The 15,930-nt window shown below is 37.7% G+C and overlaps 1 protein-coding gene across 3 annotated transcripts in view; it reads left to right on the top strand.

Moving 5' to 3' along the window:
* svild (supervillin d) overlaps positions 1 to 15,930 on the top strand; it is a 115,340-nt gene that overhangs the window by 47,292 nt on the left and 52,118 nt on the right. For 2 of the 3 annotated variants that reach the window (XM_061909574.1, XM_061909572.1), the window contains exons 3-4: positions 8,828 to 8,862; positions 13,449 to 13,504. In XM_061909574.1, the coding sequence (XP_061765558.1) occupies positions 8,828 to 8,862; positions 13,449 to 13,504 (91 nt within the window). Of the gene's footprint in view, positions 1 to 8,733; positions 8,753 to 8,827; positions 8,863 to 13,448; positions 13,505 to 15,930 lie in introns of those variants that run through there. The other variant, XM_061909575.1, reaches the window with a different exon arrangement.

The following is a 15,930-nucleotide window of genomic DNA, read 5'->3' as shown; positions in this document are numbered from 1 at the left end:
TTTATTTTTATCTTTTTAAACCACAGTTCGTTTGCTTTAAGGTTACAGACACACAAAACACTCACTAAAAGCACAATTAAAATGTCTAAATCAGGTGTGTCAAACTCTTTTTCATTAAGGGCCACATCGCAGTTATGCCAATTTTAACAGTGAATAACATACAGTATGGATACAAAAGTGTATATATAAAATGTGTTATAATTGTCTATGTGTTTGATTATTAAGTCCTTTTTTATGTACGCCGTATAAAACAAAATCTCTTAATTGTACTGTTAAAAACTGGCCGCTCGGTTGCCACAATTTGACCATAATATTTGCAGTTTTTTGTTCTTTTTACACCATATAAAATAAATAAATGGAATAAAATTGAAGGGAATGGAAAACGGTACCACCATTTTTCCATGCTAGTTTTTTATACTGTAAAATCTACGGTTGTTGTTATTATAGTGCATTACTGAGTAACAGTACAAAAGTGGATTTTACTGTAAAAAATGTTACTGTAAATTTCTATCATGCAGAATTTGTTGGATTAAAATCATAAGTCAAGCAGATATTTAAGTATGTTCTATCTTTATTCAAACAAAAACATTGTTTTGAGATGTATGATGATAATATTTTGTTTTATTATTAGTGAATGATTAAAGTATAAATATATGTAATTGCACAAAGTACATTTATTTTTGTAATACATTTATTAAGAACATAAGGTACTTTATTAACACATTATTTCCACCGTTTCGGGGGCCACAGAAATTGATGTGGCGGGCCAGATCTGGCCTCTGGGTCTTGAGTTTGACACCTGTGGTCTAAGTTCTAATATCAACGCGACATTTCAAATAACTAATTTTTAATACACTATTATAGAGCTGCACAATTAATCACATTTTAATCATATTTACAATTGCTTGGGTTTACATGACGTCATGTACGGATCAATAAAATATGCGTGGTGGTCAAGCTACTTCTGTTTTCTATGGGTACTAGGCGCCATTTAGCCTTTCACAGAGAAAAATGCCCTTTGCTTGCATTGTTTTTGGCTGTACAATCCATTCGAAGTGCAAAAAGGATAAAAGTTTCTTCAGAGTTCCTTGAGAGCAATTCAAGAAGAGCGGAAGAGTGCAAGATTTTAGGAAATGATGACAACAAAAGTGGCTCTTGAACATAGCACTCCAGTCCAAGGTAGCAGATTTGAAAAACCCCACAAGTTTGCACTGATCACTTCATTAAAGATTTGTGATATATTTGTAATATACTTTACTTGTTTAGTATTTCCCATTAAACAATTTTCTTAAGAATGTTTGTATTTGGAATTTTTACCAAACAGAAATCAGAAATTCACAGTCAATAATGTTTTGTCCGGAAAGCTACTTCCACCTTTCCACTCTTGTTTATTTTGTACACATGTGTCAAGAGTACTTGAGACAACAGGACAAAAATCAAATATGAAGATGACTCAGTAATTGTTAGTTTGTTAAATGGATATGCAATCACAGGTATCAAGACACAAAGTTAAATGATGAAATGCAACCTTACCAATGTCCTTGCAGTATTAAGAAGTTGTAGGTCTCTTTTCCAAGCTTTCATCTGTTTTTCCGTTGAAAATGAAGTCTGGAGCACAAGATACTTAGATATGTCTGGGAACTCCACCAACGGATAGTCCTTGATACCATTAGTTTAATTTTTTTGCTCGTATTTGCAGGAAGATCTAAGCCCATCTGGCTTAGTTGACGACCACAGTTTTCACTTTCGGGAAGAAGTCACGTGACAGAATACAAACAATTTTTGCTGCCACTATTACGTGAGTGTAATCGCTTTAAATTTTAACATTCAAAGCAAGCTACACTATATATAAAATCAAGCACTTTCATAGCCCGCAAAGGTGAGAAAAAAAAAAAAAAAAAGCAACAGCTACTCATCTTAAAGCCCTGTGAAGCCTCCTGCGCCCACGCCAAAGGCTACTGTGTATGGGCACAGAGCTCCATGACCTGGAGCTCTGACCTCTTTTGTTTTGTTTCACTTCCATGGAGTGCATCAAAGGCTGCACGGCTGTTGAGCCTGGTGACTCTTTTCCATGGAGTGCCAAACATTTTTCGCGTGTGTTCTGGTAAGACGTCCTCTCCGTATGAATTTAATGCACATTATAAATACAGGTATTGTGGGAATGTAATTGCACATTGAATGATTTTTTTTCATGTAAGTAAAATTATTACACTAGATAATCTATATGTTTGTATTTTGTCATTTAACAAACATGTTTCACACTACAAATGATCGCAGGTATGATTCCAATTGATGATGCGCAAACTTTTTTGTGCCACCCCAAAAAATATTAAAAATGGATAAATAGAGCTGAAGCAATCATGTAATGAGAAAAACCTGAAAATGTATTCCTACAATTTCACAAAAACACAAATAGTTGTCTTTAAATATACAGATAACATAACTATAGCCTTTTTTAAGACTATTTAATTTCAAATTACAAACCCCGTTTCCATATGAGTTGGGAATTTGTGTTAGATGTAAATATAAACAGAATACAATGATTTGCAAATCCTTTTCAACCCATATTCAATTAACGCACTACAAATACAAGATATTTGATGTTCAAACTCATAAACTTTTTTTTTTTGCAAGTAATAATTGACTCGGAATTTCATGGCTGCAACACGTGCCAAAGTAGTTGGGAAAGGGCATGTTCACCACTGTGTTACATCACCTTTTCTTTTAACAACACTCAATAAACGTTTGTGAACTGAGGAAATTAATTGTTGAAGCTTTGTAAGTGGAATTCTTTCCCATTCCTGTTTTATGTAGAGCTTCAGTCGTTCAACAGTCCAGGGTCTCCGCTGTCGTATTTTACGCTTCATAATGCGCCACACATTTTCGATGGGAGACCGGTCTGGACTGCAGGCGGGACAGGAAAATACCCGCACTCTTTTTTTACGAAGCCAAGCTGTTGTAACACGTGCTGAATGTGGCTTGGCATTGTCTTGCTGAAATGAGCAGGGGCGTCCATGAAAAAGACGGCGCTTAGATGGCAGCATATGTTGTTGCAAAACCTGTATGTACCTTTCAGCATTATTGGTGCCTTCACAGATGTGCAAGTTACCCATGCCTTGGGCACTAATGCACCCCCATACCATCACAGATGCTGGCTTTTGAACTTTGCATCGATAAGAGTCTGGATGGTTCGCTTCCCCTTTGGTCCGGATGACACAATGTCGAATATTTCCAAATACAATTTAAAATGTGGACTCGTCAGACCACAGAACACGTTTCTTAGATGATCTCGGGCCCAGAGAAGCCCGCGGCGTTTCTGGATGTTGTTGATAAATGGCTTTCGCTTTGCATAGTAGAGCTTTAACTCGCACTTACTGTACAGATGTAGGGACAAACTGTGTTTAGTGACAGAGGTTTTCTGAAGTGTTCCTGAGCCCATGTGGTGATATCCTATAGAGATTGATGTCGATTTTTGATACAGTTCCGTCTGAAGGATTGAAGGTCACGGTCATTCAATGTTGGTTTCCGGCCATGCCACTTACGTGGAGTGATTTTTCCAGGTTCTCGGAACCTTTTGATGATATTATGGACCGTAGATGTTGAAATCCCTACATTTCTTGCAATTGCACTTTGAGAAATGTTGTTCTTAAACTGTTTGACTATTTGCTCACGCAGGTGTGGACAAAGGGGTGTACCTCGCCCCATCCTTTCTTGTGAAAGACTGAGCATTTTTTGGAAAGCTGTTTTTATACCCAATCATGGCACACACCAGTTCCCAATTACCCTGCACACCTGTGGGATGTTCCAAATAAGTGTTTGATGAGCATTCCTCTACTTTATCAGTATTTATTGCCACCTTTCCCAACTTCTTTGTCACCTGTTGCTGGCATCAAATTCAAGAGTTAATGATTATTTGCAACAAAAAAAAATGTTTATCAGTTTGAACATCAAATATGTTGTCTTTGTAGCATATTCAACTGAATATGGGTTGAAAATGATTTGTAAATCGTTGTATTCCGTTTATATTTACATCTAACACAATTTCCCAACTCATATGGAAACGGGGTTTGTACATCTAGCCCTCTCAAATAAAAGGGCGTGGCCCAAATGGAGGTAGCGGTGCAATGTCAGGGCCATGGCTCGTGTGCTCTATCGGTATCATGCAGTATCATGCTTCTGACCCCAATTCTAAAAAGCTGTGACCTAGAAAACATGAACATTGTAGCCATTAATGTTGACTTTCTCATTTTTAATTTTACAAAAACCAGCACAAATTGTTGCATTCATTTTTGTTGTTAAAATGTTTTATATAGTGTGGCACTAAGTTAAGGTTGCTCGTCAATTTGAATTTGTTCAACCTCATTTATTGACTTTATTTTCTTTTTGTATTTTATTTTTTAAGTGTCAAATGGTTCAAGTCGGTCAAAAATGTTTACAATTGAAATAATAGATTTGTTTATTATTTCAGTTAAATTGAAATATTTTCTGTTATCGACTAAAAACAATGTTAATGATTAAATATTTGTTTGTGATTAATCACACTAGGTGTGTGATTAATCTTGACTAATCACAAATTTCCTTCAGAAAATACCCCAATATTTGGATAAAAATGCAATTTTGTATTGTGAGAATGTCATGCAGGAATCTTTTCTAAATGTTTTACTGAACTGCAAGTCATTGATTTGCTCCAAACTTAGCGACAGCACAGTAAGAATTAAGTGCACAATTAAGTGTTTAACTAAAACAGAATAAATTCAGTGTACAACTTTATGATAGAGCAGGTCTCCAACTTTCATCACTATGAAAACTGTTGTGACAAAAAGAGGTGAGATATTTGTTTTACTAATACGACTGGCTACATTTAAATTGTGCTTTATTTATGAAGGAGATCTCCTCTCAGTGTGATTATTGTCTTTATGCTACATTGTGTGATTTATCATTAAATAAAAGCATCGCACACACACACTCATAGCTCATCAAAGTGGAATAAATGACTTTAGTTTCAAGACACATATCTCTTTCCTCCTACCGAAGGATGCAGACTGGCTGTGTCATACCCTCATTGAATGATGACTTGTACTCTACCTCGGACCAACTGCACTTAGTGATAAAACAAACGCGCTTGCATAAATATTGTGCTTATTGCAACAAAAGACAGCAGAACACTTGTATTTGAACTTTTTTACACTTACTTTAGTTATCTGCTGCACTGACAAGATGCTTGCTCGGTGCATATTGGCTAATGTAGCAAAACTGCATAGTCAAAACTGCCGTGTGATGTGACAATTTACCTTTACACCCAACATGAAAACAAAACAATCTGCTCTGTTGGCAACTTCCATCTATCCATTTGCTACCGGTGTCGCGGGGGGTGCCGGAGCCTATCTCAGGTGCATTTGGGTGGAAGGCGGTGTACACCCTGGATAAGTCGCCACCTCCTCAAAGGGCCAACACAGACAGACAACATTCACACTCACATTCACACACTAGGGACCATTTAGTGTTGCTAATCAACCTATCCCCAGGTGCATGTCTTTGGAGGTGGGAGGAAGCTGGAGTACCCGGAGGGAACCCACACAGTCACGGGGAGAACATGCAAACTTTGAGCCCGGGATTGAACTCAGGACCTTCGTTTTGTGAGGCACATGCACTAACCCCTGTGTTCCACCGTGTTGCCCCAATACAGAATGATTTAGTTTTTCAAGGAACAGTTGGCAACCCTATCTAAGTAGCATTCATGCTAGCGGCGCCATCCTCTAATCCATGTTTCGCTTTAAGATGCCATTTTAAACTTGATTTGCGCGGATGATAAGAAAGTTTGTTGCTGCAATACTGATTAATTACATCACTTTCATCTCAAATGTAATCAATGTTTGTTTTGAAGCTCTGACTGTCACTGGTGTGGGGTGTGATCACTGCCTGTGCATAATGCCCACTGCCTTACAGCAGTGGTTTTCAAATGGGGGTACGCGTACCCCTGGGGGTACTTGAAGGTATGCCAAGGGGTACGTGAGATTTTTTTTTTTAAATATTCTAAAAATAGCAACAATTCAAAAATCCTTTCTAAATATATTTATTGAATGATACTTCAAGAAAATATGAATGTAAGTTCATAAACTGTGAAAAAATATACAACAATGCAATATTCAGTGTTGACAGCTAGATTTTTTGTGGACATGTTCCGTAAATATTGATGTTAAAGATTTATTTTTTTATGAAGAAATGTTTAGAATTAAGTTGATGAATCCAGATGGATCTCTATTACAATCCCCAAAGAGGGCACTTTAAGTTGATGATTACTTCTATGTGTAGAAATCTTTATTTATAATTGAATCGCTTGTTTATTTTTCAACAAGTTTTTAGTTATTTTTATATCTTTTTTTCCAAATAGTTCAAGAAAGACCACTACAAATGAGCAATATTTTGCACTTTTATACAATTTAATAAATCAGAAACTGATGAAATAGTGCTGTATTTTACTCCTTTATCTCTTTTTTTCAACCGAAAAAGCTTTGCCCCTAATTAGGGGGTACTAGAATTAAAAATAAATGTTCACAGGGGTACGTCACTGAAAAAAGGTTGAGAACCACTGCCTTACAGAGTCGGTCAAAACAAACATTATGATTAATTATCATTAATTTATGGTAATGCAATATATAATTTTTTATTAATCACATGCGTTAACGCGTAAACATTGGTAGCCCTAACAAGAACACGTCTTTTTTTCCCCCCAGGATTCTAAAGATGATAAAAATCACTTGCAAGATGTGGCTAATGGGAATCACCGAAGTAGTTTTCAAAGCCCCTTAAACAACTTCAAAACCCTTCATAAACGTGTTATATACACACACTGCAAGTGTATTACCCTATTTTGGTCAGTTTAAGCATTACCGGAACTGATTTCCTCAATGCATTTATGTCCGTTTCCACAGCAACCCACTTCAGATTTTCGACAACAAATGTGTGTTCCTACTTCGGGAAAGCGAGTTTTTTCTAACCATGGCAGACTTGGTAGCAAACAACGAAGATGACTATTTTTGAAAAAATGAGAATTCATAACTTTATCATTTTGAACCTTGATATACGTAGGATGAATTGCTGGTTCTAAAAGTTAGCATGAAGGAAGGCTGAAACGTTGAAGCAGACTGAAGCTGAGAGAGTGAAGTCGGCGTGTTTTTGACGGTGTAAATGTGGATGTTGGAGCCAAGCTACTTTGACATAAATGTGAAGTGAATTATATTTATATAGGGCTTTTCTCTAGTGACTCAAAGCGCTTTACATAGTGAAACCCAATATCTAAGTTACATTTAAACCAGTGTGGGTGGCACTGGGAGCACGTGGGTAAAGTGTCTTGCCCAAGGACACAACGGCAGTGACTAGGATGGCGGAAGCGGGAATCGAACCTGCATCCCTCAAGTTGCTGGCACGGCCACTCTACCAACCGAGCTATACCGCCCCGGGGTGCTTCCCCCCCAAAAAACTTTCCCTGCCAGCTGGACCGAACAGACAACTGTCCATCGAGTGAGTCCCAATAATATTGATCATGATACACACAGCACGTCATGCTTGCTATTACAACTACAGTGCATACGCTTTCTAGCTAGCTGTGTACAAACAAAACATGAAATGTGGACTAATACTTTACAGATACTGTAATATGATTGTTCATGTTTTTCAGTCAGTACAGATGGGTGTCCTATCGCATTGCGTTTTGCATTACAAACTCAAACGCGATTCAGGTGCTGACGTAGAAGCTAGCTTATCTCTTGCCGTACCTAGCTTTTGCGGCTAATGCCAACGCAAGGCAATGTGTTGCAATGTGTTAGTACGCTAGAAAAAGAGTTCCTCCGTGTTCGCTCTTACAATAACAATGTCACCCAGCTTGGTTATTATACACGTAAATTAAGTATTGTTAGCGGTTTTTAGATGCATTTTAAAGTGATTTCGAGGTAGAATTGATTGCTCCCATTAGCTACATTGCTAGCCACCCAGGACAAGCTGTTTTTTACATGTTTAACTGCAAAAAAACAACAACTTTGTTTTCTTGTCTCTTATAATGATTGTAAACAATAGGTACAATTAAAAAAAATAAAATGCAGTTCCCGTTTAATGTTTATAAGGATACGATGTTATGCAGAGGTGTACTTAGAACAATTTTCTAGACAAATTATATTATTTACATTTGTGGCTGAGAAAGGCGGTGTAACAGAAAATAATTAAGAAGCATTGAATTACATGATGTCAGGTTCACGCCCCTAAGGCCTAGCCCAACCCCCGCAAACCCCTATGATTTACCTAACGTAATCGCCGTGGTTTCAATACTGACACATCCATCCCTCCATTTTCTACCGCTTGTCCCTTTCGGGGTCTAATGGTTATTGTTTTGGGCATAGTTGTGCATCCCCCTGCAATGTTGTGTAAACGTTGAGATTGATTTAAAAATGGGTGTCATATACTACCTAACGGGACCTTTGAGTTTGAAGTAGCCACTAATAATCCTGTGACTCGTCTTTCTCTGTAACCTCCGACCCCGCCCATCTGTCTACCACAGTTCTTGAATCAAAGCAGTCCCTCCTCCTATTACATCCGTGCTGCTACCCCACAGGCAGCTGCTGTCTCCATCCATATTTAACGCACATTACATAGAGATGAACGCTTGCTCCACTCTTACACCGGTTGCAAAGGTCCGTTTGTGGGAATGCCTTTCGTACGACTGTCCACTTTTTTCCCCGCTATAGTATGCAGTTTGCATGTATGAGCTGCGCAATATCTGCCATCACCTTAGTGTGCAAGCGTGACCTCATGTGTGTCTGTCTCTCTCTCCTAGGCGGCTGGCAGCTGATGACACAGACGAGTCAAAGGGTAAGAACTGCCTACTTTCACTTCACTCACATCGTAGCATATAATCCCTCATGCAGAGTTCATCTCGAAGGCTATACCTGGATTTTTACATCAGTGTGACTTTTGTAGAACTAGATCTACTTGCTTGTTACATGGTTCAAGGCGCTCTATACTTTCAAGCAGTTGTTTTTTTTTATTTAAAATAGGAGCGCCGCAGGTTTTTTGGCATGTCAGCGGCTTGTAAACAACAATGTTTACACATGAGCTGATGATTTACGGTTAACCACCTGAGCCCACTTCTGTATTTGTATGCCATCTTTATCTCATCGTTTATCTACCTGCATCATATTTCAAAGTCTTTTCATTGGTAGTTTTCCATACTACTGTGTTTAATGGAATTAAGTAATATTGTATGTTTTTTTTTTGTGCACCCTTGCTAATGTGTGCTTGGAGCAAGTTTTTTATATGCGTCTACTAGTGAATTCCACAAAATGACAAGCATAATAGGTTAAACTGCAGGATGGCTTCATTCTTAGCAATATTGTGTTTTATTTGCACACTAATGTAAATGGTTAAACAGTAACCATGGTCTACAAATATATATATTGTAACTTTATTTACTCAACTGCAGAAAGTACCAGACACCTGGTGTAAGTATACTAAATAAATAAAAAAGTGTGAACTTTGTTAAAATACACTCATCATTTTTTTCACATGACAATAAATACCGGTAAAGGACATTTGTAGGTAGGTGGTGCTTTGGAATTCCATCTTTATTTAAAACAGATTTCCTCAAAGTTGTTTGAATTTTACACAAATGGTCCAAGGCCAATTAATGTATTAAGTCGCAGTTTTTTTCATAGTTTGGCCGGGGGTGCGACATATACTCCGGAGCGACTTATGTGTGAAATTATTAACACATTACCGTAAAATATCAAATAATATTATTTATCTAATTCGCGGAAGAGACGAAGAAAATGTCAGCAATCGTCACACACACGTCAACCAATAAGAATTCAGCGGGGGAGGGTCATGACAGAAGTGCATTGTGGGTCATGGAATGCTAACTGCTATATGCTATGTGCTACTGCCATAGCTATTGTAACGGATCATTTCATCGTTGGCGGTAACTTATAAAAACTGAGAAGGGCTGAACAAAAATGGCACCGAAAAGGAAATCATGTACTGCAGATTACAAGCTGGAGGCAGCAGAAAACGACAAGAGGAAGTGGCGCATACCTTTGGAGTTGGCAGAGTTGTTTGGATGCGACATCGAGGAAGAAGATCTCATGGGATTTATCGATTAGAAGTGACAGATTGTTTGGTAAACGTATAGTATGTTTTATATGTTATAGTTTTTTGAACGACTCTTACCATAATATGTTACGTTAACATACCAGGCACCTCCTCAGTTGGTTATTTATGCGTCATATAACGTACATTTATTCAGCCTGTTGTTCACTATTCTTTATTTATTTTAAATTGCCTTTGAAATGTCTATGGTGTTCGATTTTATCAAATATTTTTCCCCAAAAAATGCGACTTATACTCCAGTGCGACGAATATATGTTTTTCCTTCTTTATTATGCATTTTCGACCGGTGCGACGTATACTCTGGAGCGATTTATAATCCGAAAAATACCGTAGTTGCACAGACGTTTTGATTGATGTTGCTCAAATTTTACACACAATGACTAGTCTTATTTAATTGTTATTATTTTACTGTTATAATTTTATTCCCATTGTTGCTTTTTATTTTTCATTCTTATTGTAATATTTCTCAATTTTTTTCCATTTAAACCCCCATTATTTAGTTTTTATTTTTTTTTAAATTGATCTCAACTCTGTACACTGCTGCTGGAATTTTAATTCTCCTGAAGGAATCAATAAAGTACTATCTATCTATCTATCTATCCATCCATCCATCCATCCATCCATCCATCCATCCATCCATCCATTTAGTCAGCACCCTAAAGGTGCGTACCAATTTTTGCGATGATTGGCCTAAACATTCTAAAGTCACTGTGTAGAGCATGTGTGAGAAATGTCATGTCAATCCAACACAATGTGGGGGGTTAAATGACATGCTGTGGGCTGGACTTTTTTCTTTTTTTTACAAGACCTACAGTATATTACAACATCATAGTTTCCAATCCATATCTACAATATTGTCATACGTGGAATTAGGTCAAGCAGTAGTAAGTAGATTGATGGTTTTTGGCTGGTGTATAAAGATTTAAGATGACATCATAGGCACAAAAAAGGGAATTACCACACTGAAATGCTTTGTGTGCTGTCATCCACACTAAATCATAATCAACTATGGACAGCAAGACAAGATTGAAAGCATCATTGAAAACTATTGGACCTCAACAGCACGTGGAATTCCACTTTTGGTTATTTCACTTTTAATGGTGAGGTTTTCTTTGGAAAGGAGCGGCTTTAATGAAATGTCAAAGTGGTGGGCAATAAAATCAGATTTACAGGGAGAGAACAGCATCTGAGGGTGCTGACTTGATAAAATAGTGTTGCTTTGTGTAAGAGCTACACTAATGGTTTCCTTTTGTTGTCCTTTTTTATTACTAAAGTCACACGAAAAATAAGACCTGTCCTGTTTCTACCACTGACGACCTGATTTAAAGAAAAGTGTTGTGCATTTTTTCTCGGCATCTGCTGCAAAAACACTCAACGATTTAGCAGGTCACTCTTCTGTTTTTACCTGCTTTGTTAAAGGACCTACAGCAAAATCCTTTTGCTGTTTTTAGGAGAGGAAACAGCTTTTCAAATACTATTTACATGACAGGAGAGGTCTGCTGTTTTTCAGGATCTACTGCAAAAACACAAGTCTACAATCATCAAAATTTTCATTAATGACAACCTCATTAAAGTTTTGTAGTCAATCAGAAATATCAAGCAGCTAAAATGTGCCATAAATGCATGTGTGGTGATAGTGTTTTGCATTTTCCCATCATGCTTTGTAATGGATTTCAATGGGTGTAATTCAGATTTTTTATGGTGCATGGTTGTTCGTATAATATCCACAAATTGTGTTGTAATGTGTTATGCGGGAGCTTTTCTGTTGGCATTTTGTGTTGGTTCAATTTTTAAATTTTTTTTTCTTCTTTGGGACGTTTTTGTCATGAAAAAGGGAGGTTTTTGTGGTTGGTGCACTAATTGTAAGTGTATATTGTGTTTTTTATGTTGATTTAATAAATAAATAAATAAAAAAATATATATAAATATATATATTTTTTTTTTATAAAAAATTATTCTGCAGCCCGGTGGTTGGGGACCACTGCTCTACTTGACAGGAACAATCTGCTGCTCCGCAAAACAAACTTGCCTTGACAAGTTTTTAACTGTCTGATAAATAGGCTTGCACGAGATCCTTTATATCAGTGGTCCCCAACCACCGGGCCGCTCCCGGTAACGGGCCGTGGCTCGATTGGTACCGGGCCACAAAATTTTTTTAAATTAATTTTTATTTTAAAAATGTATTTATCTATTTTTATTTTTTAATTTTTTTTATTAAATCAACATAAAAAACACAGTATACACTTACAATTAGTGCACCAACCACAAAAACCTCCCTTTTTCATGACAAAAACGTCCCTTTTTCATGACAAAGAGGAAAAAAAAAAAAAAAGGATCCCCCCCCTGTCGGGCCGCGGTACTAATTATTAAGCGTTGACCGGTCCGCGGATACAAAAAGGTTGGGGACCACTGCTTTATATGAAAAAAGAGGTCTGCCGTTTATAAGAATCTACGGCAAAAACACGAGTAAAAGATCATATGTACGAAACAATCACTCTGTTGTTTTAAAGCAACAAAAACATCAGTTTTCAAAATGACTAGGGTTCTCTGCTGTTTTTACGAATGAGCTGCAAAAACTAAACAAAAATGTGTCGCTCCCCAGTTTGGAACTGAACATGCAGGCGAGATTTGGCTCGCCAGCTGCCGGTTCAATAGGTCTGCCCTAAAAGATGTTTCATTATCCACTATATACTTACATCTACTGCGGTATTTGAAATACCAAGCATTGCTACTCCGCCTGGGTGATGAAAGCCTTAACACATCGTCTTGCGTCACCGCCCGTGCACGCAAAAAAAGATGTGTCCTACTTGTGACAACAAGCGGTGTCAGCATCTCCACTGAAGCAGAAGCAGACATTTCAGCGCCGAGTTGTCACTGAGATTAGAGTCTCGGTGAGTGAGGGCACAGTAGAGTGCGAGGGCGGGCGGGCTGGCGGGAAGAGACATCACCTTTTAGTGGGGGAAAAAAGCAGAAAACAAACCTCTTATTGTGCTGAGCTTAAACTTGCAATGTTAGTGGATGGAAAATTTGCAGCGTCTCCACACAGCTGCCGTGCATCATCTTCTTGTCCCTAGGTCCTTTTAATGCCTTGTAAGCTTCCTCATTAATTAACCATTGAGTCTGTTTTTGGCAGTAGCATCCTCCTATTTACAAAACCCCCGCACTTGGTTGACCATGTTTGGCCCGTGCATCTCCCAAGCCACCCACAATGTGCGGATGCCAAATGCATGGTCCTGAAGATTTGTCACTTCAAGAACAGCCTTAAAATAATATTCTTGCTGTGTCTCTTTCAGTTAACCAGAAGACTTCAGACACAAAGACTTACACTTCCAAGATGTCTCTTATAAAGGTAGTGCACTTTTGAATTGATTTTTGTAAAATGTGTGTTTAATTGTGGGGTGGAACTGAAACTAATGGTTTGAAAAGTGTTGTTACTAATTGATCACAAGGACTGGTTCAGTGAATAGACAAAAAAATTAGCCTTAACGGCAAATTTCGGTCAAAAATGTATCAGGCTGCTTCACACACAAATCGATGATTGCAATTTTTCACAGTGCATTTGAGCTGAAATATCCACAAATTGAATTTGGCTATTGTCAAGAACTCTTTGTAAACTCTGTAAACATGTTCCATGCTTTTTAAAACCAGGGAGTTTCATTTTTGATAGGTGGGCTTACTTATCTTGGGTCAGAACCACCAGCCAGTTGAGTGTGGGCTCGCGGCATTATTGCTAACATTACTTGTGGTTTGGATGCACATTAGTGCACATTAGCATGCATTTTCTCCAAGCTTCAATCGGGCAGTTTCTTTACAAATGACCTTTGTTGTTGGTCTGAACTGCTGCGGTGATGTCCCACAATGCAGCCTGTGCATCAGTGTTGTATCTCATGTTGTGTAATTGTGTAACGTGTTGTGTAATGTGCCTGTAGTGCAGAAGTAGTAAAAAAAACAAATAAAACAATGCTATAATCATAAATAATATGAAATAACTTGAAACATGTAATTAAACATGTTATTTCTTTGCAACACATTATTTGTCTGTAATGAATTAAATAATTAATGTTAATTATAATTAATTAAAGCGATTAGAAATAGGGAAAAAATACAATTAAATGTGTGATTTTTAATGTTTTTTTGTAACACATACAGTTTTCTGTAATTAATTTATCATTTTAATTAACGCAATGAAGCGGCCCTAGTATAAATCATTTTCAACATCGGCACCGATTCTGATTCAACAAGCATCGTGTGAAGTCCAATTCCCGCTCTAGATCACAGACTTGCGCTCACATAATTTTATAGTTTGCTTTCATCAAAGCCTAATAGCACAGAAGGACGCCAAGGGCGCTCACAATTCTAAACATGACACTAGAACAAAGACAACCAATGATTACCAACAATTTGAGGTTGATTATTGTCACTTTCCAAGCTGATTTCCTGCAAGCCTTTTCCATTGCAAAACTGAAATGGTTCCACTAAAAACAAATCATGCAATTGCAATATTGCACGGAGCTATCCTGCACCTGGTTGCACACTTTGGCTACAGTAGAGCTATGACACAACACTTCCATGGAGGAGGACAAAAACAACCTCTGGAGCCCGAAAGCATGCATTTAGTGGAACTGAACTTTTAGTAGAGATTTAGGTCTTTCCCAGGCTGCTGAGGTTTCAGAAGTGATTTTGGATGTAAATAGCTGTTCTAGCTTGCCCTTCATAGACCAGGACCAGTGCCAAGCTTGGCCAAGTGAAGCCAGATGGCAGTTAAAAAAAACAAAAACAAAAAACTGCTGGAAAACCTGGGCCTCACAAAGAGGCTGTCGTAATACTCTCCCATCCTTTTTTTGTGACCTATATCCCTGTTTTTCTCATGCCTTACCTGAAAAGATCTGGAAACTTTTCACCACACTGGCAAATTAACAACTGGATTTGACTGGAATGACTGAGACATGAACACAATTTATTTTCCTATTTTAGCAACAACTGCTTTTACTAGACGGACAAATAATACGGCAACATAAAATTGATTGTTGGAATGTATGCCAACTATATCCATAAGTAGAAGTTACTTGAGTATCGTTTAAGATATTGCCTAATCAAAAGCCTGCATTTATACATTTATGTTTTGATTTATTTTTATTCCTGTGAACATTTATATACATAATTATCTTAACTTGTTTCTATGTTCTATTATTTGTTTAGTTTTAATGAAAATGTATTAATTTTAAAACATGTGTAATAGTTCCATCTAGAAATGTACCTGTCAGGTGCTGCTGGTGGTCTTGAACCCCAAGATGCAGAGATGGCAGGTGTACCGCAGGAAAACATGACTTTACTGTCAAAAAGGAAATAGTGCAACTGGTAAGTGCACATGCAGGGAAAACAGGAAACAATCATCAAGCCCTGACCGGAGGGTGAGGCAGGCATAAATAGTAGCCTGATTGGCAACTGCAACCAGGTGTGCCAGGCTACCAATCAGGGACTGGTGAGGAAAACGAACGCTCAAGGACACATGCAGGCATTGGAACTAAAATAAGAGCGCTGACAGGAAATAAACACAAACTAAAGAAACACAACCAGACGTGAATGTGACATATCGTCACAGTACCAATCGTGGGATCGGATCGATGGTCGATATTTGCCTTTTTTTTTTTTGAAGTGGTGTTCCAGTTTTTACATGTCTAAAGACTGCACTCGTGTGAATGATTCTTCAAAATTTGAGAGCAAGCTGCAACAAAGGTGTTATTTAGCCACCGTCAAAGCCGCTTTTGAGATACA

Source organism: Nerophis ophidion, linkage group LG08 (assembly GCF_033978795.1).
Source record: "Nerophis ophidion isolate RoL-2023_Sa linkage group LG08, RoL_Noph_v1.0, whole genome shotgun sequence".
Classification (NCBI taxonomy): Eukaryota; Metazoa; Chordata; class Actinopteri; order Syngnathiformes; family Syngnathidae; genus Nerophis; species Nerophis ophidion.
Note: the sequence above shows the minus strand (reverse complement) of the source record. Positions and strands in the feature narration are given on the sequence as shown.